General features: G+C 35.8%; 1 protein-coding gene across 1 annotated transcript; it reads left to right on the forward strand.

Moving 5' to 3' along the window:
* The first annotated feature begins 3,319 nt into the window (after nt 1–3,319).
* On the forward strand, nt 3,320–23,480 carry LOC131929109 (telomerase-binding protein EST1A). Its single transcript, XM_059285314.1, has 19 exons — nt 3,320–3,426; nt 8,706–11,622; nt 11,788–11,940; nt 12,167–12,353; nt 12,593–12,810; nt 12,972–13,050; nt 13,224–13,334; nt 13,730–13,909; nt 14,126–14,187; nt 14,581–14,726; nt 15,418–15,585; nt 16,075–16,249; nt 16,489–16,586; nt 16,904–17,196; nt 17,513–17,656; nt 18,093–18,243; nt 18,424–18,635; nt 18,957–19,038; nt 19,628–23,480. Exons 1-19 carry the CDS (start codon nt 3,354–3,356, stop codon nt 19,756–19,758), a joined length of 5,580 nt encoding a protein of 1,859 aa, XP_059141297.1. The 5' UTR covers nt 3,320–3,353; the 3' UTR covers nt 19,759–23,480.
* The last annotated feature ends 1,602 nt before the right edge of the window (nt 23,481–25,082 follow it).

Genomic DNA, 25,082 nt, shown 5'->3' on the forward strand with positions numbered 1-25,082 from the left:
TCTATAGGCTCTATAAGCTCTTATTTTCAATGAACATAACAAGCAATAAAATTAGCGCTCTTTAATAACTCTTTATTTTATCATAAAAGCCCTAGTTTTCTTTTTTTTTTTTTTTTTTTTTGTTGCTGTTGTTGATTTACAATACATTAGCCAACGAGCGCGTTATTCACAGTTAATTTTCATACCTTTATTAAAATGTATCAGGTATTGTTTTTATGATATTGATCTTCGTTAAAATGGCTCCAGTAGGTTGTGTGTTAGTGTGTTTAGACTCAACCAGAGGCGTAGCGGGGAGGGGGGGGGGGTTGGGCATACGTCCTCTGGCGCATCGAAAGTTTGAGTGGGGGGGGTGCAAATTGAAAGTTTGAGGGGGTGGGTGCAAATCAAAAGTTTCCACTAAAAAGATTATTCAATCCAACGCCCATCATTTAGGCTAGGCTCAAAAAGTCATAGCCATTTAATTTTTGACCAGACATCCATAATCTAGACCTGTTTCCTACTTTTGGCCGCTGTGTTTCTTTCGATGACGTCATTATTATTGTGTATTGTTTTCGGCATTGGATTTTTAATTCTATGTTTACTCTAGAATCAATGACGTCATTTTGTTTTGTGTGTACTTTTTTTCGAGTTTAAAACTGTACTTGTTTCGTTATGTTTTGAAAATTTCCTATATGTTCCACGTGAGGTCACGGTTGTTAACTGTGCAACTTTTAAATGTCCACGTGTTTCCTCTAAAGCAGGGGTCTCCAAACTACGGCCCGCGATGTGCTCTCATCCGGCTCGCGGAGATCTTTTTGTCCACGGAAAAAACGTTTGTTGGTGATGGCTGAGGAACTTTACCCAGAAAAATCAAAGACATGCCTGGAAGAAACTGGCTCCCGAACTGAAATTTGATAGTTAATGCGGCCCTCGGACTGAAAAGTTTGGAGAGCCCTGCTCTAAAGCGTTCTGGACCAGAGGCGTAGCAAGGGGGGGGGTACATATGTCCCCGGGCGTCAACCTTAGGGGGCGCCAAAATGGGTGCAAATTTAAAGTTTGAGGGGGGGGGGGTGTGCAAATCAAAAGTTTGAAGGGGGGTTCATATCGAAAGTTTGAGTGAGGGGGGGGGGGTGCTAATTGAAAATTGAAAGGTTGCTCCCGAGCGGGGCGCCAAATTGAAAGTTTGTCACCGGGCGCCGGGAAGGGTCGCTACGCCTCTGTTCTGGACAGACAGACAGAATAGCGCAACTATTCTAGTGGTATTCAATTATATCAAAAGTGGTCGGCGTAGTCGAGCCAGTAAAGCTCATGGTTGCTAGACCGAAAAGTCTCGAGTTTGAAAGCAAATCCAAAAAGAAAAGCAGGCTGAAATCGGAGTCAATGGCGCATAACCAGTTCACACTATACTTAGTTGTGTTGGAAGCGTGGTCGAGTCTGCAAAAAGATCATGGTTCTTAAACCGAAAAAGTCTCGGTTTCAAACCCTCTGGCAGATAAAGCTCAATCCATCCAAACATTAAAAATTAAGAACGAAGAAGAAGAAATTATATTTAAGTTGTTGTTTCTATCAAAATGATTACATAAGTGGTTGTGTTGCATTTCTGGTTGTCTTTTGTTTTTGTGTTGTGTATATATTTTGTGTTGTATTTTGTATTGTTATGTGTGATAAATTGTTTTGTGTCTCACATTATTTGTGTTTTTGTTTTGTGTTCTTCAAAGAGTACTATTTGAATCTATTTTGCACCGTATTGAAGAAATATTATATAGCTAATATATATATATATATATATATATATATATATATATATATATATATATATATATATATATATATATATATATATATATATATATATATATATATATATATATATATATAAATTAATATGGGTATTTTAGAAATCGGAAATAGCGTAAATTACTACTTCCGGTGAACGGAAATAACTTAAAATTTGACAGAAGGCAGAGAATTAGATCTCTTACTCATATATGAAATTTCATTTATCTATCTGAAATAGTTCTCAGGTTGGAAAAATTGAAAGTAGAAAAAGTTCCATTTCCGGTTATCGGAAGTCGCTGAAAAGTTGATACAGATCGACAAATTTGATTTAATACTTTTATATGAAATTTCATTAACCTAGCTGTAACGGTACTCAAGTTATCGTGTTTACACGCACACGGACGCGCACGCGCGCATACACCCACACGCACACACACACACACACACACAAACACACTCACACACAGAGACAGACATACGGACAAGATTGCAAAACTATGTTTTTCTGACTCAGGGAGATGTAAAACGATTTTTTTGCACGATTACAATACTTTCTCCATACTCCGAGAAAGAAACAAGTTAATAAAAAGTCTAGTGACAATTTAAGCGCAATTTCCTCGATTAATTTTATTTTTGACCGTACGAAAGGATATTTTTGAAAACTTTCTTCGGCAATATTGTTCTAAATTATGGCAGGAATCGATTGGTAAATGTTTCAAGTCGCTAAGTGGTCTGGTTGCCGAGATATGGGAAAAAAACTGCATTTTTTTGAGGTTTTTTGGCTTTTCCGGGAAATCCAGGAAGGAATTCCGGGAATTTTTTTGGCCCACAATCATCCTCGGAACTTGCTTAACATATTTGTTTTTGGAACTAGTCCTCGCTATTGCTTCGTTGAGGAGGAGATACGACTTAAAGCTGCGGACACACATCGGACGCACATCCATCCAGAACGAATGAATAATCGCAATTGTCCGTATGGAAATTGCGCTAAAAAGTAAAGAAAAAAAAAACAAGAATCTGTACCAAGGGAGAGAACCAAACAAATAAGGATTTGTTAAAAGGAAATTTTGCTCAGCGAACTAAGCTATAGAAATCATTAGTGAGTGACATTGTGTCATGACAATATATGCAGAGAATTTTAATAGACGAAAAATTGAAAGAATAATTAATTAGTGCTTAGATCTAGCCATATATATCGATTTGGACCATATATTTCTGGTGCCAGATGAATACTTCTTTTCTAAATATGAAAATTGAAGTTCTCCTCACAAAGAAATAATAATATATTTTTACTACAGAAACAACCAGATGGGTGTTATCGATACTCAATATATTGTTCACTACAAAAAATAAAACTGGTAATGGTACATTACATTAGGCCTTCTGTTACCATGTAAACACCAATGAATATACACTGACAATACAAATTCTTAATATGACTTTTCAAAAAGTATTTTAAGTATTGCAAACAGAACAGTAACAGTTACTACACTAATAAATCAAGTTAAGAATTTTGTAATTGCAATAGATGCATTATTCACTAGATCTACTAATCATTGGTATTTGAAATCGTCCATCTAAACTAAAATGGAATAATGGCAGCTAAAGAAGAAGTTGTGAGAATATCCTATGCAAATTTAGAGAAAATTGTTCTTTCATCAAATTCAGGTATTAAATTATTTCAGAACTCTTTTTCCATAGTTTTCCATTGAGTCTTGGAAAAAACATCAGCTTTGTCATTAGTTGTTATCAGACTTCTCAATATAATCGTGTAGAATTCTCTTCTTTCTTACGACTTGCAACTTCTCAGACTTCACGTCTCAATCGTTACGTTTTCTTTTTATATTTCTGAAAGTTGAGATCCTATCATCATAGAGATTGGAATGACTAAAAAATTGAAGCTGATTAAGTATCTGTTAAGTTTTGTCATTTAGGGCCTATTGATGTTCTTACTTAATAACCTGTGAAGTGACTACTCCGAAGAGAAGCCTCTTCTCAGTCTTCTGACTTCTGTAATCAGTAATCACTGTAATCAGTAGTATTCAGTAGGCCTAATCAGTCGTTTTAAAAAGTAAAAAGTTAAAGTAAAGTTCCCTTTCAAACCTGACGGTCTATAGGGCAAGTGAAGTATAGTTCACTTGTTTCTGTGACCTCGGCATATGAAGAGATAGTGTGGTCAGCACTATTCCCATCCAACTTTACTTTCCCTAACGTGAGTTAGGTACCCATCAGAGTTGCGTGGACTCAGAGACGGTCTATTGACTTGAACCCAGATTCAAACTCGAGACTTACAGGTAACAGCTGTGTAGGCTTAGAAATCCCCCAACTTAAAAAAACTGTAATCTATTGTTTTAGGTACGTAAAATCAGCCGAGACTAGTAGTCTCACTAAATTTTTCAGGGTTCCCGCGGCCTCCTGAAATTCCAGGATGTCCTGGAATTCTCCTGGAATTTGAAAAAAACCCAAAAGTCCTGGAATTCTCCTGGAAATTCAAAATTTCTGAAAATTTCTCCTGAAATTTTGAAAAATCTCCTGGAATTTTCGCGCGTAACAAATTTTTCGTGAATTTGCGTGCATTTTCGGTATTTTGTTTACGCCGCCGCTTAGAGTTTCCGTTTCCGTTTTTTTTAATTCTGCGCACATCGGATGTTGGTTTAAAACTAGATTTAGCCTTGGTCTATATAAGGGTCCGTCTGGCGGGATCTTCGATTATTCAAGTGTCAGCTCTTGAGTTTGATTCTTTGGATGTTCATTCATAGATCTATTTCATTTTTACTGCGTCACTGTGAGAAATTTCTGGATTTCAGTTGTGAACTATTTTGTTTTCATTTCAATTTAACATTTCATTATGCCGAAATATACCACTTCGTTCAAACCTGCATGGTTAGAGAACGATTTGTATAAATCATGGCTACAACAAACCTCAGCAACCAAGGCATATTGTCGGTTATGTGCCAAATCGATAGACGTTTGTAATATGGGAGAGGCAGCAATCAAATCGCATATGAAATCAAGCAAGCATGTACAGCTTGATAATAAGTCTTCTGGTTGCATGACTGTTGCCTCTCTGTTCAAGAAAGCTGTTGTGCCTACTGTAACCCCTTCACCATCGGCAGCCGCAGCATCCCAGCTTGAAGTTACAGCTGTAGCTGAAAAGTCATCATTACCCTGTCCTGGTCCATCAACTTCGAAGTTGCCACAGGCTCAAACCACAATGAAAACTCATGTCACCAGTGAGCAAACATTGTCTGCTGAGATTTTATGGGCCTTAAAAGCAGTATGTTCGCATTATTCATTTAACAGCTGTGCAGACATTTCTAGCCATTTTTATCGAATGTTTCCGGATAGTGAAATTGCTAAGATGCTTTCCTGTGGGCCGGATAAAATGGCATACATGGTGTCTTTTGGACTTGGGCCATATTTTCATGAGTTGCTGAAGGCCAAACTTAAAAGTTTAGATGATGGTTTCATCCTTTTGTTTGACGAGGCCCTCAATCGGGAGCTCAGCAAGAAACAGATGGACATACACGTTAGACATTGGGATGATGACAAGGTAAATAACTATTTTTAATTATTTTTTTTTATATCAATGTTATACATAACATTGCAATGCAATTTAAAAATATAGATCTAATTTTAAAAATTGCATAACAAAATAGTGTATTTAACATTTTAGGTCATTACAAGGTATTATGGGTCTGCCTTCCTGGGACATGCAACAGCTCAAGATATGTTTCAAAAAATAACAAGTCTTTTTGACTTTGACCAGAGCAAAGTTGTTCAAATCTCCATGGATGGACCCAATGTCAACTGGGCTTTACTGAAACTGCTCTTGGCTGAGTTAAAACATGTTTCTGCAAGAGGTTTTATCGACATTGGTAGTTGTGGTCTGCACACCATACACAATGCCTTTCGTTCTGGGCTTGTGGCATCTAAATGGGAGTTAAGTCACTTCTTCTCCTCTCTCTCATGGTTGTTTAAAGATACTCCGGCACGCCGTGAAGACTACACGAGACTCACTGGTAGCAGCCATTTCCCCCTGGATCATTGCCCACATCGCTGGGTGGAGAATGTTATGGTAGCAGAGAGGGCATTAAAAGTTTGGCCACACGTCAAGCAATTTATAAAATCCCTTTTGGCAGAAAAAAAAGCACCAAACACCAAGTCTTTTGAATTTTTGCAGAATTGTTTGAATGACCATTTTTTAACTGCAAGGATTGAGTGTCTTATTTCAATTGCCAAGACTTTGCAGCCATTCCTTAAAAAATTCCAAGGCGATGCCCCCATGCTGCCATTCATGGCACATGAGCTTTTTAACCTTTTGCGATCCCTGCTTCAGAGGTTTGTTGCACCAGAAGTTTTCAAGAAAGAATGCTCATCAGTTGCAACACTGCTGTGTTTAGACATGTCAACAACAAAAAATCTTTTACCACCGTCTGATGTTGACATTGGTTTCAAATCCAAAGCTGCAGTCAAAGAAATTAAAACTAAAGTGAGCCAAAGGGATATTTTCCAATTCCAGATGGAAAGCAGGGATTTTTTAAAAGCAGTTGTGACAAAGATTATAGACAAAACACCCATTAAGAACAAGATTGTTCAGAATTTGGATTGGCTGCAACCCAAATGTATTGTTAATGATTGTCAAGCTTGTGTCAAGCAGTTAGAAAATGTAATGTCCTGCTTGGTTTCAATTGGTAGGATCAACCCAGACCACTGCGACAATATTAAGATGCAGTTCCTGCAGTGGCAGTGCAGCATTAGTGCTTCCTATTCTAGCATATTTTCCTCCTTTTGCTGCAGCACCGATCGCCATGAAACCTTTTTTTCCCAATATATGGGGCACAACGAAGATTATTCTTTGCTCTGGTCATTAGCACGCACACTACTGATGCTGTCACATGGCCAGGCCACAGTGGAGCGAGGCTTCAGCGTGAATAAGGAAGTCATGCTGGTGAACATGCATGAAAAAACTGTGGTGGCCAAGAGACTGATTTGTGACCATGTTGCCAGTGTAGGGGGATTGTCAAATGTCAGCATCAGTAGTGGGCTGCTCATTGCAGCTGCAGGTGCCAGGACTAAATATCGTTTGTTTTTGGAAGAAAAGGCAGAGCTGGAGAAACAGAAGTCTAATAAACAAAAGAGGGATGACAGCCAACAGGAGCTGGATGGGTTGAAGACAAAAAAAGCCAGGTTGGAGAAAGACATGACTGAATCTGCTGATAAATTGGCTGAAAAGGCTGAAAATACAAACAGCCACAAGTTTCTTATTGAGTCTAACGCCATGCGTCGGGCTGCCAAAAGCAAGAATGAGCAACTGGCAGCTATTACTTTAGAAATACAATCTAAAGTGATAGAAATTGGCAGCTTGTAATGTGCAAACATTCAGTCTGTATATATGTAAATAACTCTATAAATAAATGTATATAAATCAGTGCATAAAAGCTCTCAAGTATTTCCTGTCTTAATTTGGTGAGTACGCTGAATATTTTTAGTTTGTAATAAATTATTATTATTTTATAAAAAAAAATTTACATAGTTTTATGCATTATTATATGTCCTGGAATTTTTTGATTCCTCCTGGAAAACTCCTGGAATTCTCCTGGAATTTGAAATTGACTTTGGTGTAGGAACCCTGATTTTTGTAATTATTTCACATTTTTAGGAGGATTTATGTTTTGAAAGTTACAAAAATGTTTCATTAATGTACCTGTTTTTAAACAATTGTATTAAAACTTTTAAGTAAAAAATATAGACTAGCGATGTTTTATCAGATGCAACGAAGCTCATTTACTTAATTAGCCATCTTGTTTACGTTTTTTGGGAAAATTTGGTTAAAGATTCAGGGCAAATACTCTAACTTACAGATGGCCACTGTTTATATAGCAAATCTTGCTGTTTAAAGTTAATTTCTGGCCTATATTGATATATTTAGCCATTGATTTTGGTTTATTATTCAGTTATCTAAAATATTTGTCACAAATATATCACAATATACTGATATTAAAGCCTTAACAATGAGGCAACTTTTTTGCACATTACTAGCCTTGGACTACTTTATACACCGCTTCTTCCCTTCCCCTCCCCTAGTCTGGCCAGCAGAAGATGCCAAATGCAATGACCTTAATAGCTGTGCAATGGGCTCAAATTAAATACTATTAATAGCCTTGCAATGGGCTCAAATTATCCTTTTATAGCTGCACAATGTGATCAAATTACCCTTTAAGCCTTATTCTTCTGACAAAACTATCTGTACAATGTGGTCGGGCAGTCTAGCTTTGAGTGGTCGTCAGAGGTTGAGGGTTCATAGTATAGTATATTATGTCTAGTAAAGAGTTCTAGTTTATAAGTATAAAATATTTTTTAAAACCTATTTTAATAGCCTATTTAAATTTACTATTTAAGTATTTATCATGTTAATTCCTGTCCCATCAAGACAACTCTTTGATTCAACTTTAGTGAGTTAAGTGATTAAGCTCTATAAATAAGTAAGCTGCTAAACAAAAAAAATCATAATTAATACTAAATATAACTACAAAAAATAGCTGTTAAGGCAGAAGTGGAAAAAAAAAATTATTTTAAAAATATATGCAAGTGGTAGGTCCTACTAATTAGGTCTACAGTAACTCAGCTTTACAAAAATATCTTTATTTGCGAGTTTCCATGTCAAAATTAACCGAAAAATTATTGGATGAATTTTGTAAGTGTAATTTCAAAACTATATAAATAATTAAATCATTCATGACTTTTACATTTCTATATCATTAAATTTTGTACATTGTTATAAATTAGTAACTTAAGCCCAAAAATGGAGCAACTAGGTTTTATATCAAGAGTTATAGAAATAGATGAATTAAGCCAAATGTTAACTTGCAGATTTAGAACAGATTTGAAAATGGTTTATTATTTAGTTTTTGTTAATCTTTTAAGAATTGTTTTGTCATTCCCAGGAACTCCTGAATCTAAAAGAAAAAATGACAGGAAGCAAAGCTATTACAATAAACAACAGAAGGCAAGACGACCTGAGCAGCAAATATACCGTCCAGGTCAGCTTCGTCAAAGTAAAGAACATAAAAATGGCGACAAAACTGGGGATAAAGATGAAGATTTAGTGTCACCATCTAATTTGGAGGAGGAATCCTGGGACAGTGTTGACTTAAAAGTGAATTCAACTGATGAAGATGTCAGCAAAGCCAGCAGAGAAAGCAGTGGTGATGTTAATGAAAGGGACATCAACCAACGTTTGGATGATCTCTATATCGAATCCCCTCCTAGGGAGACCCAAGCCAATAGTAAGCAAGAAACAGCTGATCTGATACCTGGTCAAGATTTGGATGAAGAATATGCCACTTCAGAAAAAAACTGGAGAGATAAGGGGTATGGAAAACGCAGGGGGAAAAGACCTGATATACAGATATATGTGCCTAGAGCAAGGCTTGGAGACAAAGAAAGAAAAAGTGAAGAAAGAGACGATGGCAGTGAAAGAAGTCCATCGTCTAAAAGTGAAGATGTCAAAGAAAAGGTGGATGAGAAGAAAAGCTCTGAAAATGCTGACGAGGTTGTTGTAGCAGATGCAGCAGAAAACCTGCGTAAAGTTCAAGTGAAAAACAAAGGTGGCGCCATGAAAGTGACTGTTGTGAATGAATCCATCACTACACAGACAGTCACTGACAGCTCACCTAACATTTCCCGGAAAGATTTAGGGACACACCCTGCAAGAAACAACCAAAACCAGAAATCTCAGAAACCCAAGGAACCCACAGCAGCTGATAAACAGACAAGAAACAAAGATATCGATTCGAAAAATAAAGATTTGGAGTCGAAAAATAAAAATCAGCCACGAGGGGGAGGAGAAAAGAATTTCCGACAGTTTGAAAACAGCAGGCGTGGTAAAGGAAGGCCAGACACAGCAGGGAGTGAAATCCAAGCAAGTCAAGACATAAGAAAACAGGTTCCAGATAAAATTGATAAACCTGTAAAATCTTATTCCAAAAATAGAAGATCAAACTCAAGTGATTCAAGGCTTAAAGATAATGATCAAATTGACCCTAAACGTGGCCAGTCGGAGAATTCTCAGTTTTCTAGTGAAACATTTCCTCGTGTTAAAGGTCAGCGAGGGAAAGGAACTAAAGGGAACGGAAGAGAAAACAGCAATAAGGAAGGATATGGAGCAGGGAAAAGTGTTAGGGAAGGTGAGAAGTTCTACTGGGGTATGAGAAGGCAGAGAACTGGCAGTATAAGCAGTGAGGCAAGTGTTGCGAGCAACCCTAGCAACGGATCCTTTTACAGTGGGAGCAGTGACTTCACAGAGGACGATGAGCCAGAGCACATTCTGAACTGGGGGGAGGAGGTAGAGAAGGCCCACCTGGAAGAGCTGGCTCGCATAGTGCATGACGGTGCTAGAAAGCTGACCAGTAGCTTAGACGCCTACCCCGGATTTGGACCTGCTGTAGGGACTCCGGAAGCTGCAAAGAAAACTGAATCAAGTTCCACACTCGATCGGCAGAAATCTGTGTCTGCGGATGAGATTTTCCGTGGAAAATTAAAAGAGGGGGGTAGAACAAGGCATAGGCGACATAGGCATAGAAAAAATTCTTCGAAACAAGGCAGTCGTGACTCATCTGTGCATAGCAGTATTCATGGAGAAGATGGCTTCAGTGAACGGGGTCACAGGCGTAGGCGTGGACGTCTGAATTCTCAGGGTTCACAGGGTAGTTATGAACATCATCACCAGTCTCAAAGGTCGCATCAGAAGTCTCATGACGACAGGCGTTATGGAGATAACGCAGGTGATGTAGGGAGGGGCAACAGGTCTGGTCTACAGGTTACCATTGGTGACAACAATAGACATGTTGAAATCAGCAGGGGAGGTAATGGCGCAGGCAGGCAGAGGCACAGGAGTGATGATAAGTGGGATCCACATCACATCAAAGACTACGACATGGAGGAAGGAGAGGAGGATTGGGGTAGGAGCTACAATTACGCTGAGGATGGGGAGTACAAGAAAGAGGAGAGGCACAACCCACATAGGAGAGAGAAAGAGGCCCCGCCCAGGTTTAGAAAAGAAAGTGGGAAGGGGAAACGTGGAGGTTCAAGGGAAGAAAACAACCAGCACCCACATGATGAACATAGATCTGATGAGCACGATGGAATGATCAAGAGTCAAGAATTCGAAAGAAGGGCCTACCCTGGGGATCAGAGAGCAATTCATCCAGCTCATGACGCCAGCGGTACTCGTAATAAAGGTCAAGGTCGGAACAGACAAGGCAAAGGATGGAGGAGAGATGATAAAGAGGATGCAGTCAGTTATCGGCGGCCAATCGAAAGGGCCGGGTCATTGAACCATGATGATCTGTCCCTGTCCCAGAGAGCAAAAGGTGGAGGTTTGCTTAGACTTCCTAGTCAACAACAAGAACCTCCCCGTCCCCATAGCAACCCGAGTCCAGCCATTCACGCAGATCATGCCCATCATTTCTACACTGACAGTCACCACAACAGTGGGAGCGCAGCACAAGGCTCAAATACCCGCGGCCCACCTCAAGGCAAACGTCACCTGTTTGATCCTAAAAATCCAACCAAACCCATCATCATACCCGACGCAACCCCTCCCCTGAGATCAGACGATGGTGAAAAGAAACTCTCCCCCAGCCCTGGATCTGGTTTAACGTCATCCTCACCAGACAGCCCCCAGACCCACCAGTACCCAGCTATGTTCTACCCTCCTGACTTCCATCCCATGTACAGGTTCAGGCCACCTATGCCGCCATTCACAACCCCATTTATGGCTGGGTTTCCTGGAACCATGCCTCCACATATGTTCTTCAGGTATCCCAGAATGCCACAACCTGATTTGTCATTTTACAATAGGTATTTTTTTTTAATAACAATTTAATAAATCATTCTTAAACGTTCTGTTTGATTGTAATAGTATTTTTTATTTTAAAAAGTATGCCTTCAGTAAAACAGATATTAGCCGTTTTATTAGTTTTTATATTGTTTACCTATTATTTTATATTCTATCTGTCTTCATAGCTCCGACATTGACCCAGCTGCTTCACGCTCACAGTATCGCATGATGGCGGAACAAATTTTAAGAGACTCCCTTCCATTTGACAGCCAGTTAGGAAATATTTTGTCTAGAAGGCCCAACTCAGAGGACAGTTTTAGAATGGTTAATCAAATAAGGTAAGTGGAACACCACACATTGAAGGTGTTTCTGTGTTTGTGCTGATATTGATTGACTTAAGCACATCTCTCTGTCAGAGGAAATTTTTTAGCTAGGGTAGCCAAATTAAATAATTATGCAATTGTAAGTCTGAGTAATGCAGACTCAGGCGCTCATTGGCCCATCTCAAACCAGATCTAATATTTGATACAACTGGCAATAGCCTTGACCTTTACTTGTTTCCAGGGCTGAACTTCAAAACCGGTTAGAGCAAGTGATCATCTCTGATGTGGAAGTTGCTAACAAGCACAATGTGGAACAGCTGTTGTGGAAATCTGTTTACTACCAGGTCATTGAAGCATACCGTAAAAGAATTGGAGAGGAGAGCCAAGATGTATCATCTAAACAAAGGTTGATGGATGTCCTGGATGAGGTAAAAAAAATAATGGCGTAATTACTTTACAAGCATCTAGACTATGTTGGCATCACATAAACATGTTTACTTATTATTATTTTATTTTATTTTCTTCCATTAAAATTTGAAATTGTACTTTTATTTCATTTAAATGCAAAGTTGTACTTTTTTAGCTTATACTTATATTTTGTATTACTTTATATGTGTATTTTTTTAAATTACGTGAGCTAAAATTGCTGAAATTTTTTTAAAATTAGGGAGCTCGGTTCTTTGAAAATTTATTGAAAAAGCTGCAATCTACCTATGAATTTGATCTCGAAGCATTCTCTGATGGCAATCGTCCAATGCCTGAAGTGGTGGGTAGGAATGTAAAACTTGCCCTCTTGAGTGCACAGAGAGTTATGATGTTTCTAGGAGACATTGCCAGATACAAGGAACAAGCATCAGACACCACCAACTATGGCAAAGCTAGGCAGTAAGTCTAGTTGTTCCCATCTTCCATTTGTAATAATTACTCAAAAATGACTATGTGGTTATAAGATGTATTGACTATGTCAAATATTTCAGATATGCTTGTTTAATAAATCATACTGTTCATTACAAAATTATCTGTATGTATGTTTTATTTTTTTTCAGTTGGTATCTGAAAGCACAAAGAATTCACCCACGTAATGGGCGACCATACAATCAGCTAGCTATCTTAGCGGTGTACACGGTACAGTCATTCACATTTTTATTTCCATACATTTATCCAGTTATATTTTTTTTTTCAATTGAATTTTAAAATTATGTTACAAAACATTATCAATAATTAGACAAACTAATAATGGATAAAAAAAAAGTAATGACATATGGATGATTGTTTAAAATGTTTTACACACTTGATAGCGAAGGAAATTGGATGCTGTGTACTACTACATGAGGAGCCTAGCAGCCAGCAACCCTATACTTACAGCCAGAGAGTCCCTCATGTCCTTGTTTGATGAGGTCAGAAGAAAGGTGAGTTGCATATTTCCCCCCCCCCCTAATTTTAATTGGAAATAATCAATTTAAATGGCTTAAAAGCAAATCAACTTTTTGAAATTTTTGATAAAATAAGTTAATCTCATATGTTATATATATAACATCAGGTTGAATAATTTTTCAAACCAAATATTGAATAGTATTTATAGTATTTATATTTATTTATATACATTATATATACATATACACATATATATATATATGTGTATATATATATATATATATATATATATATATATATATATACATATACACATATATATATATGTGTGTATATATATATATATATATATATATATATATATATATATATATATATATATATATATATATATATAATGCACATTTGTTATGCATCTGTGGGTCTTAAGGTTGATGCTGTAGAGAAGAAAAGGTTTGAAGAACGGAAAAACAGAATGGCCTTGAGACGCAAGCATCACGGTCGGGGTCCAAGAGTGGAGATCTGGGTTTTACCAGATGGGACAAGTACGCAAGACAGAGTGGATGAGGCAGAGTATGAGGATGACCTCAGCTCTCTGTCTGCTATTGAGGTGAGGGGTAGAAAAATAATAAGTAAAATAGATTATTAAAATTCACATAGCCTTCCTATATGCTTGTGTATACCATCATACTTATTCAATGGCACTTAAGAACAGCCTTCTAAAATTTGAATTCTGCTCATACATGTGCAGTAAGCTAAATATTTTAATGTTTATCCTAAGCTTGTCACAGTTTTGCTATAAAGTTCAACAACTTTTCGCTTGCAGCTAAATAAAAGATTTGTGCTGACCTATCTCAATGTTCATGGAAAACTTTTTACTAAAATAAAGTAAGTGTTCTTTTATAAGTAGTATTTATGTCAGTATCCACTACAAATTGTTTTTTGATTGAAGTTGAGAGCCATTTGTACAGTTATATTTTGTTCTTTTCATTGTACAATTTGTATTCACTTGAAGACCTTCAATAAACTAATGGTCTGGTATTATGTAAAACTATTGTAACTTTTGTCAGTTAAGGACCAGTTTAGTTAAACAAAATTAATCACTAGTTTAATAGATTGGGCCTCCTTTTTTATATGAGTGAAGATAATGTTTTTTTAAAAAAATGCCTTAACTCAGAATCTCCTTTAATTTTTAATGAGTGAAGATTTAATTTTTTTTTTTAAGAACGCCTGAACTCAGAACTGTACACAAAAACTCATATTTTCTTATCATGTCCACAGCTTTGAAGTGTTTGCAGAAAGTTCAAGCTTGATGCTCCAAGAGTTCCAGACCCTGATCCAGCACTCCCCTTGTGTCTTCAGCAGCACCAGGTTCCTCCAGCTCATGGTCATCAACATGTTCTCAGTGGACAACACTGCCCTTAAAGGTCACTTTCCTCTTTATAACACAAATCTTGTACTCTTGACAGAGTAGCTTAGCGGTATAGCGATAGACTGTTAACTTGAAAGTTGGAGTTCTGTTTCAAGTCAGTAGAACATCCCTTAGTCCACTCAGCACTGATGGGTACCTAGAGAAAATAAAGGGGTACCTAACTCACGTTAGGGAAAGTATAGGAAGCTGACCTCACTATTCCTTCATATGTCGAAGTCACAGAAACCGGTGATCTCTACTTCGCTTGCCCCATGTCCCAAATTTGAAAAGTAAACTTTACCATAGTCCATCATTACAAAGTAGCCTACCTGGTTCATTAGCTTCATTTAACCTGAATGTGGTTGCACTGAGTTGTCTAAGCTTGGTTGCCCTGAGTTATCTAACCTTAACACAAGAGAGTAAACACTGACCTTATAATGTCTATCAATTCCTCCTACTAGTTAAATATTCATATCCTTAGGGTAAAAAATTCTAAATATATAATCTACATTCAATATTCATTAATTTTAATTTAAATATATATATATATATATATATATATATATATATATATATATATATATATATATATATATAATTACTTAATGCCATTGCTTTAATTTTTAAAATTAAATTTTTTCACTCTTTAAATGTGTAATGCAATACATCAGCACACCAAAAGTGACCTAGAGTTGTACTATTTATAGATGAGTCCCTAGAAGAGAACTGCCGGTCAGTGTTACAAGAACATGCGGTGGAGATAGCCCTGGAGATGTTTGGTCTGCTGGTCAAGAGAAGTTGTGAACTGCTGGAGGCGCAGGTTGAAGCTCAGGAGAAACACAAGAGCAGTCTAGCTAAAGAGGATCACCGTAAAAGTAAGAGATTTGATATGGGGCAATAGTGGGACAACAGGTCTTTTACAATAGTGAGACAATAGGTCTATTACAATAGTGGGCAAATAGGTATTTTACAATAGTGGGACAATAGGTCTTTTACAATAGTGGGACAATAGGTCTATTATAATAGTGGGACAATAGGTCTATTATAATACTGGGACAATAGGTCTATTATAATACTGGGACAATAGGTTTATTACAATAGTGGAACAATAGCTCTATTACAATAGTGGGACGATAGGTCTATTACAATACTGGGACAATAGGTTTATCACTAAGATCTTTTACACTATTGGGACAAAGGCACTTTTAAATATGTCTCTTACAATAGTGGGACAACAGGTCAAGTCCCTTACATTGATATATATCTTTCTATTTATTCTGAATGTATTATTATTTCTAGTGAATGTTTTAATGTGTACAACTGGTTTCTGTATGTTGAGGTAACTCTTATATTTTGTACCCCAGGTGATGCCACAAATGAAGATCCTCTACCATCAAATGTGAGCAGGGCTGAAAGTTGTCTTTCCTTGGGTGAGGACCTCCATCTGATGCTACCTGCCCTCAAGACTTGGGTAGACTGGATGATGTGCCATCCTTATTTATGGAACCCCCAGCCCTTGAACAGGCCACCTGATCTGGGGTTAGTGTTACTAACATTTACTAATTGTTTTTGTTGGTTTATAGAATGTAGACACAGTTTTAAGAATGTCTGTAGGGGTTCTTTATTTAAAAAGTTAGCAAAATTTATTTAAATCTTACATCATATAGCATACTTAAAAAAAGAATCTACAGCATTTTATTTAGGATCAATAATTTCATAAAGTAATAGTAATATTATTGTGTGAAATTTACTAGTATTTGTTTTTAAATTTTATTTAGTCCACAAATTGATGTATGGAAAAATCTGGCGACATTCTGTGATCTCTTGAATGAAGTTGAAACCAAGCAGGGTTGTTTGATTAGAGAGCCTCAGGAAGGTAGGGCTAAAGCATTTTCAGTCATTATCATTTAAAAAAATAATTAAATTAGACCTTGGGTGCACTTGACATGATTTCAGAAATTAATATATTAGTGTCACAGAGACTTGTTTCTTTTTAGATAGTTATATTATGCTATTATGTAGTATTTTAATTTTGTGTGACTACAGCTTTGCTAATCATATCAATGTATATTAATATAAATTATAAGGCGTGCACAAGTAGGAAATATCTTGAGATAAAGTGTAATCAACTAGTCAGTTTATAATTCTGTTTGTTTGTTACACTGTTTACTGCATAGTTTGTTTACTGTTCAGGTTTTGAGCCAGTTATCTTGCACGAGGACATGATGTTGGCTGGCTTTGTTCCCATGTTGAGTGCACCACAGGAAATTTTCTACGTGGATTCTAAAGTCGACAAAGCCCAGGCAGAGGACTGGTTGAGGATTGAAAAACTGCGGCTCTTTGGAGAGTACTTGTGTGGAGTTGAGCCCCCCATGTTGGCGTTTAATGTGGAGAGTGGAAAATACTATTCTGTGGCTCCGTCTCCAACCCGATCTGAAGAAAAACTTGTGGGTGAGGACAAATCTGGATTGGACTCAGCAGATGATGTAAGAATCTCATTGGTTCACTTGACTGTTTCATTTTGTTACTAAAGGGTGGGATTAGTGTATTTTAGCTCATTTGTTTTCCTCCCCCTCCTTTCATTAAGTTCCAATTGCCCTTCCTTCCTCCCACCATGATTCTAATGATAATTAACGTCTTAAAATGTTTTATCAAATTACTTAAACCTAAATTGCTTAATTTAAAAATGTATAATCTATATCCTGTGACAAACAAAATCTTTTTTTTTAAAGGTTAAGAACCATGTTTATACTATTTGCTATAACAAATTTTGACTGTTTTTTTTTCTTTGTGACTTGCTAGTCTGATGATGTTATCATTGAGCACGGGGACTCTGATGTTGAAATTAGCAAAGACACTAAGGATGACATTGAGATGTTGAAAGCTAAGAAAGCAGAGCTGAACAGGCAGAGGGAAGAGATGGAGAAAAATAAAGAAAATATGGAGGTCAGTTCTATTAATATATAAAATGAAATTGTAACATTTACCTTCATTATTCTATACTATTTCATACAGCCTGAAAAAATTATACATCCTATATTTATTTTTTGTTCAAAAAGGCAAAAGTATATTTCAAATATCTGTTGATATTGACAATCAATTTGAGATTTTCTTAGAAGTGTAGCTGGTTGAAATTAGTTAACATACTTTTTGACAACAAAATATCTTTGATGGGAGAATTGATTTCCCCTGGCAACATGGCCATAATCATTTAATTGCTCTTTTTTTCATACCTTAGCATGGTTATTTGAGAGAAAAGAACTTAAGAGTTTTTTTGTGTTAATTTTCTATAATTTTTAACCTTCACTCTCATCATGCAAGTATTATGTAAAAACATTTTGTTTCGTCTGTTCTCATCATAAAATATATATTTTTTATTCAGGCCATCTTAGACAGTCACAGACACACCAAGATAGAACTGGAGATCTGTCCTATATTCCTCATCCCTGACACCAACTGCTTCATTGACCACTTCTCTACCCTCAAGAAGATTCTACTTACAAAAAAATACACATTGGTTGTGCCCCTTGTTGGTAATATAATTTTTACAATTTTATTTACCAGAAAATATAACTTGAAAAGCAAACAGTAAGAAATTTTTTTTAAAAACATTAAATTGAAACTACGTCTTCATGTTTGTTATTATGAAAAGTATATGTACACTATATCTACACTAATTGTTTCTTTACAACTAATGTGTAACATTATTTCAGTAATAAATGAACTGGATGGCTTGGCCAAAGGGGCCAGGGACAAGCAGTACGACAGCCCTGATCACGCCAGGATGGTCAAGACACAGGCTGTAGCTGCTGTTGAGTTTTTAGAAGCCGAGTTTGAGGTGAAAAATCCTAATCTGAGGGCACAAACAGCCAAGGGATCAATTTTGGAAACAATATCATTTCGTAGTGAGGAATCTGATGGCACGGTTTGTAATTTTATTGATTTCTTTGTCACTTTAGTTTATTCTGTTAACTCAGCTTATTATTGAGAAATTTGTTGTTTTTTGTTTTGTTCTTAAATTTATTTATTTAATTTTTGTTGAGTTCGTTAATTTTTATCTTTTTTTTAACCTAGTTATCCAATAGAAATTTTTAATTGTGAAGCCTCTCAAAATGTCAGTGTAACATTGTTTCATCATGAATGTCTTTGTCCTGAAACTTCTTAAATAAAGTTCACCTACAATATTTCCGTGATTAAGCTGAGCATGAACATCTTGTTTAAAAAAAATGTCTTTCTGCTGTTGCAGGGTATCAATGATGACATCATACTCAACTGTTGCCTGCACTACTGTAAAGATATGGCCAGAGAGTTCATGCCCAAAGACAAAGGTAAAAAAACATGGTCTTGATCATTGCTCTGTTATACAAAGCTGATACCAGAGATGGAAATGTTAAATTAGCGCATGATATCAGTTGACTTTTTTCTCTTAGAAATTGTAAATATTCCTCTTTAGATCTAATGATCTGTTGGGCAGATGAAAAAGAGGTTCATGTTTCCTGACCTCAGCCGGGATAGCATGGTCAGCACTAAGCCTAAATGACTTTACTTTAACCCGGATTTGAACTCGAGACTTTTGTGTTAGCAGTCTAGCTCTCTACTGCTAGGCCACACCATCCCATCTTAGAAATAAGATTCAAAAGAATGAATATTAGATCCTTTAGAAGCATGCACCTATAGAATATTTAAAAAAACACAGTGTGGTAATTTAATTTAGCATTTAAAATCACATCAAACTTACCTCTCTATTAAATACTAAACATTTCTGTAATACATGTATGTTTATAACACTGGTAGGATAACTATCCACACTTGTTGTCTTTGTTAACATTGAAAATAGCATAGCACTTTGTTCTAATAGCTTATAATGCTTAGATTTGTACGCTAACAATTGAAATGAATTCTGCTTGGATGTTGCAGATCATCCGGTACGCCTGTACAGGGAAGTCGTGCTGCTGACTGACGACAGAAACCTGCGTCTGAAGGCACACACCTGTAACATACCTGTCAAAGACGTGCCCAACTTCAAGCGCTGGAGCAAGATAACATGATGATCTTCAACACTGACCGGGTCCAGTCTCGTCCACGCCTGATTTCTGGAGAACGTCCTCTCCCCCCCGAGTTGAGCTGGTGGTTGAGGCGACTCGCCACCACCCAGACCGATCCTTGCATGCTAGCCTTTAGCTATGCCTTACAGCTGAAAAGTTTTCTTCTCTTGTGCTATTAAAAAAAAAATGTTTAAAAACTGTAATTGATTGTCAAGATAGCAGCCAGCTTGTTGCATAGCTTAATCCCATAAAAGGAGTGAGATATCCTCAGCAATCTCTGAATGTCGTGTTTCAAGTAGTGTTGTAGATTTAATGCTGAAGTGCTGTAAAAATAAGTTGACGACGTATATCTTTGACAAACTGGTGAGAATGATTTGACTAGAGTCACAGACTAAGTCTATCATATTTCTTACACCAGAAGACAGTTTACAACTGTAACAGACAAAAAACGCTGCATGTACGCCACATGAAAGCCTTTTAGGCTCCCTATGTGTTGGCAGTCGGCACCACCTTCAGTGTCATAACAAAACATTTGGAGGGTCAAAGATAGAAAAAATGTTGACTAATGTGTTAAATAAAGAAATGTTTTGGACATTATTTCTGAAGTTGAGCAGCAGACAGTTGCTTAAGGGCATGAAACTTTCTGATGTGGTACAGAAGTGTAGGACTAAAGGACATTGTTTTCTTACTTGGAATTGGATTGTAGGACTATATAGGACATTGTTTTCTGATGTGGCACTGAAGTGTAGGACTAAAGGACATTGTATTCTTATATGGAATTGGATTGTAGGACTATATAGGACATTGTTTTCTGATATGGAGTTGGATTGTACTGTACATAGGACCTTGTTTTCTTTTGTGGTACAGATGTGCAGGATAAAGGACATTGGTTTCTGATATGGAGTTGGATTGTATGACTATATAGGACCTTGTTTCTGACAATGTGGTTTCTGGTAAGGCAAGTGTAAGAATACATTGTTTTCTGTAAATGTGCTGGAATGTAGAACTATATAGGACATTGTTTACTAATGTGGTACAGGAGTGTAGAACTATATAGGACATTTGTTTTCTGAACTTGAGTGTAGGACTTTATGAGAATTTGTTTTAATTACAACAGTGTGTTGTCATCCTCAGCATTCATTTGCAACTCTCATACCTCTCAGCCATGGACATTTATTAACTCAGATGTTTTTTCACAGTTCCGTGCTAAAATAGTTTGCAAGGTGTTGTCATGTTCTATTCAATACTGTGGCACTTTATTTTAGAATTTTTTCATGTAACGCAAAATCACTATTTTTTAAATGCAATCTCTTTTCCTATGCTTACACTTCCATTACATTTAATTGATATTAATTAAGTGTGCTTTCAAAAAATACATAATTACACTAAAGTATAATTAAGTCACATCACAAAATTTTAAGTGACCATGTTTGAAAGAAATTGTTTAAATAAATAGTTTAATTAAAAACGTTCCCGTGATGTCATTAAATTAAATTTCAACCAAAAGTTAAAAAAAAAAAAATAATAATAATAAGTTTGGAATTTAGTTATGCCAAATTTTTATTTAAATATAAAAAGCTAAATCCACCAATTTTGTTTTAACTGCATTTAATAGATCCACAGCCTCCTTTTGAACATGGTTCAAACTATAACATCTGAAAACCTTTTTTTTCTATATTTCTTTTTTGATTTTTCAGAAGTGTAAAAATTATGAATAAATTACTTCCAATGCTTTTAAATAGATTTTTAACTATTTGGATGGTCAAAAAAATTTGAAGTCCATACATTTATTTTAATTTGTGTGATATTCTGTTTGAGAAATATAAGTTACAGAACTCATGTTAACTAATTAATACCCCCATGCTTTGAACTGTAATGTATTGTTCTGTTTTAGTTTACTTACAGAAAGTGTATCGTTATGATTTTTAATTAATTGTTTGGGTATTTTAATTTTTTACTAATAAAATTTTATTGTCTAACATTGAAAAAATAATGTAATTATTACATAATTTGAGAGGTAATTTTTTTTCCAATTCTTAATTTAATTATAATTTTTTAATTAATACTTTTTAAAAATTAATTTTTAAAATGTGGGATTGGCTTAATAAATCAAGAAAGGTGAAATTGTTGAAGCATTTTTAACTCATTAATTCAGAGCAGTTGATTCAAATCTTCCATTTATTTGTTAGCTTCGCAAGTTTTATTTTTAAAATCCTACACTATCTGGTGGAGAAAAAAAATTAAGTTATTTGCGCGCATGGGTATATAATGAATATTTAAGTTACATATTGTGTTTGTGAAAACATTGTTTTTATTTTACTCTTTCTTCAAGTAATTTTTTTCCTGTAGTTTTTGCAGATTTTCTGGTTGTATTCCTTTCAAACTGTACAGATAATAATAAAGTAGATTAGAAAGAGAAAATAAAGGGACTACCGTTGATAGATAATACTTGATATAGATTTACTATCAAGGTAAATCAAATTTTAAAAACTATAAAGGTTGTGATAGATATGGTTTATTCATTTCTGCAAATTGCTGTGAGGAGTTTTTTCAACAAAATTTGTGTCCCTTTAAATTTTGTTTTAAATTTATAAATATATATTTTAGATTAGAGAGATCAATTTTTCAGACCATCGGAATACATTGTACTTGCCTTGTAACATTTTTGCTAATATATTTATCAAAATCTATGTATGCTGTTATAACTTGGTTTAAAAAAAAATATTTTAAGTAAATAGTTTACAATAACATTCTCTTTCAAGGTCAGAAATGTACTTATAGATTCGGGTTTTTCAATGCCAATTTCTCGCTCAAAACAATTATTCTCTCCAAAAAAAAGCACACAAAAAAAACGGACAAGCTCAATACACAACAGAAAATTAGTAGATGTAAACACTTTAAAAAATAGTTAAAAGGCAACATACAGCTGAGAAAAATTTTGGTATTTTTAGCTAACATATAAATTTGTTGATCTAGTCTTTGTTTTTTCAACATTAGAAAGTTATTTAATAGTTTCAGTATTAGTAGTGCTATTGTTTGCTGTTAACACTTTAAATGAGTTCATCAAATGGTTTTGTAAAATTTCCTTTAAATTAAAAGCGGTTTGAGTGTTTGTAGGGTGTTGTCATTTCTTTGTTCCGATGGGCTAGGACTAAAGTGAGATTTCATTAGTCAATGAACGACTTTTTTTTACTTTTATACATAGCTGCTGCTTAAATTTCCTGCAATGGCATTTTAGCTTCAGTGTGGTGTTTTTTTGTAACAAATTTAATAAATCCAGTTTTTGTAGAAGCAACCTTTATTCAGCAAGGTTTGTATTTTATGCTTACCTCTTAATTGAATAATTATTTTTCTTTATCTCTTCCTTAAATATGTTACCTCCACTTGGCCTCTTAATTAGTTTACTATTTTCTTTGTTAATTAACTTATTTTTCTTTTAGTTTAGCTGTTTTATTAATTTTGTTTTCTTCTTTTACCTAGAAAATCACAAAATTCTCTAGTTTAGTTTATATTTGTCTCCCCATTTTTTAATGGTTTATCTGTTCTTATCCTGCACCCAATTAAATTATTTTTTGTTCTAGTTTATAATTGTCTCACGTGCAGCCGCTGGTCTGGTTTTAATTTTTATTTGATTGATGGCGTTGTGTTGACTGACTGATTCAAGTGACTTGATTTGCAATGTAATGAAATACATTTTTACAAATAGATTAAATAAAATGGTTGGCGATGAGTGTCATGTTTAATCTATTTTTTTCAAGTCTTTTTGGCTCTTAGTTTTAATTAATAGTTCAGTTTCAAAGCATGTTTAGGGTATGTGGTTAGAATCACTGGACTAATTAGGCCTATAATAAATAGACAGCACTTGTGAATTCAAAAGTTATGTACGACCACAAGTACATAACATGTTTTGATCTGAAAAATTACTTCCACAGTTATGGGATATTAGTATTCAAAATAAAGCTTCGTCATATTGTTAAAACAATATTATAAATATATAATTTTTTACTGGTATTAGCAATGTGAAAATCATCCCTTTGGGAATATAGCCCTGTGTTTTAAAAAAGTGGACGCGTATTCTTATTTGTTGTGCTTTAATGCAACGGGATAAACATGGTTCCCTGTTAAAAGAAAGTAAAATACATCTGTGATATTAAGTTGTAATAGAAAATGACATAATTTTGCCATTGAAATTATTGATATTGTTTCAGTAAAAAGGGACATAATTTTGCCATTGAAATGATTGATATTGTTTCAGTAAAAGGGGAGATAATTTTGTCATTGAAATCAGTGAGCAGGTGGTAAAAGAGATTATGATTTTTTAAACACACACACTGTTAATATTTCCTTCAGTAACCTAACAAAAAATAAACATGCAGCGATTTTAGAGCTAGTTAAATAATTTTATTCCCGTGATGTGCTTTTAAAAACAAAAGAGACAGATAGCTGCTATTGTAGAAATTGGCATACGATAGTTCTACCTGGCAACATGGGTTTGAAAAGCAAACAGTCAGATCAAGAAGTTGGCCAGGGTCTTTAAGTTCTTGCAATTTTACCCAACCTTTATAAGGATTGTTAGACAAAAATTTGGTTGTCGGATGCTGAGTCGTGGGGCGTGTACAATTTACAATATCTAGATTTTTTTTGTTGTTGTTGATGGGTTGGTTGGTCTAGTTCAGGGGTTCCCAACCTTTTTTTACTCTATAGCACATTCTAAAATATCGGTAGTGAGGCGGGCACCACCTATTTTAAATCGACAAACTCCTTCCAGAGAAGTAGCGACCCTTCCCGGCGTCCGAGGACAAAACTTTCGATTTGCACCCCCCCCCCCCCTCAAACTTTCAATTTTTATCCCCCTTCAACCTTTCAATAATGTTTATGAAAAAAAATCTGTCTCTGTCGAATAGTCAGAGGTGGGCACATACGAATCGTTCGGCGGGCGCCATGGCGCCCGCGGGCACAGGGTTGGGAACCCCTGGTCTAGTTGGTAATAATCGCTAAAGGGTCTTTTATATTTTTTATACGACGCGGGGGTCGATCCAGGAAGCAGAGTTTCTTCCGGACCCCTCTCGGGAAAATTTAGTCTGCCCCCCCCCCCTCCACCACCACGGAGAAAAAAGTGTAAAAGAAACATTGCCAGGAAGGCATGGCGACATAGCTTGTTGGAGGAGGCCGAAAAGATAGGGAGGAGTTTGGAACAGCTGAAATGAGTGGCAGGAGGAAGAGTGGGGTAGAAAGTTTTGACAGAGGCCTTATAGTTATTCTCCGCAAGGTACGAAAAGGAAAAATGATGACACTCCAAGGTCATAAACATGACGTCACATTGAGGA

Source organism: Physella acuta, unplaced genomic scaffold, assembly GCF_028476545.2.
Source record: "Physella acuta isolate Inbredline_101_S28 unplaced genomic scaffold, ASM2847654v3 ptg001599l, whole genome shotgun sequence".
Taxonomy (NCBI): Eukaryota; Metazoa; Mollusca; class Gastropoda; family Physidae; genus Physella; species Physella acuta.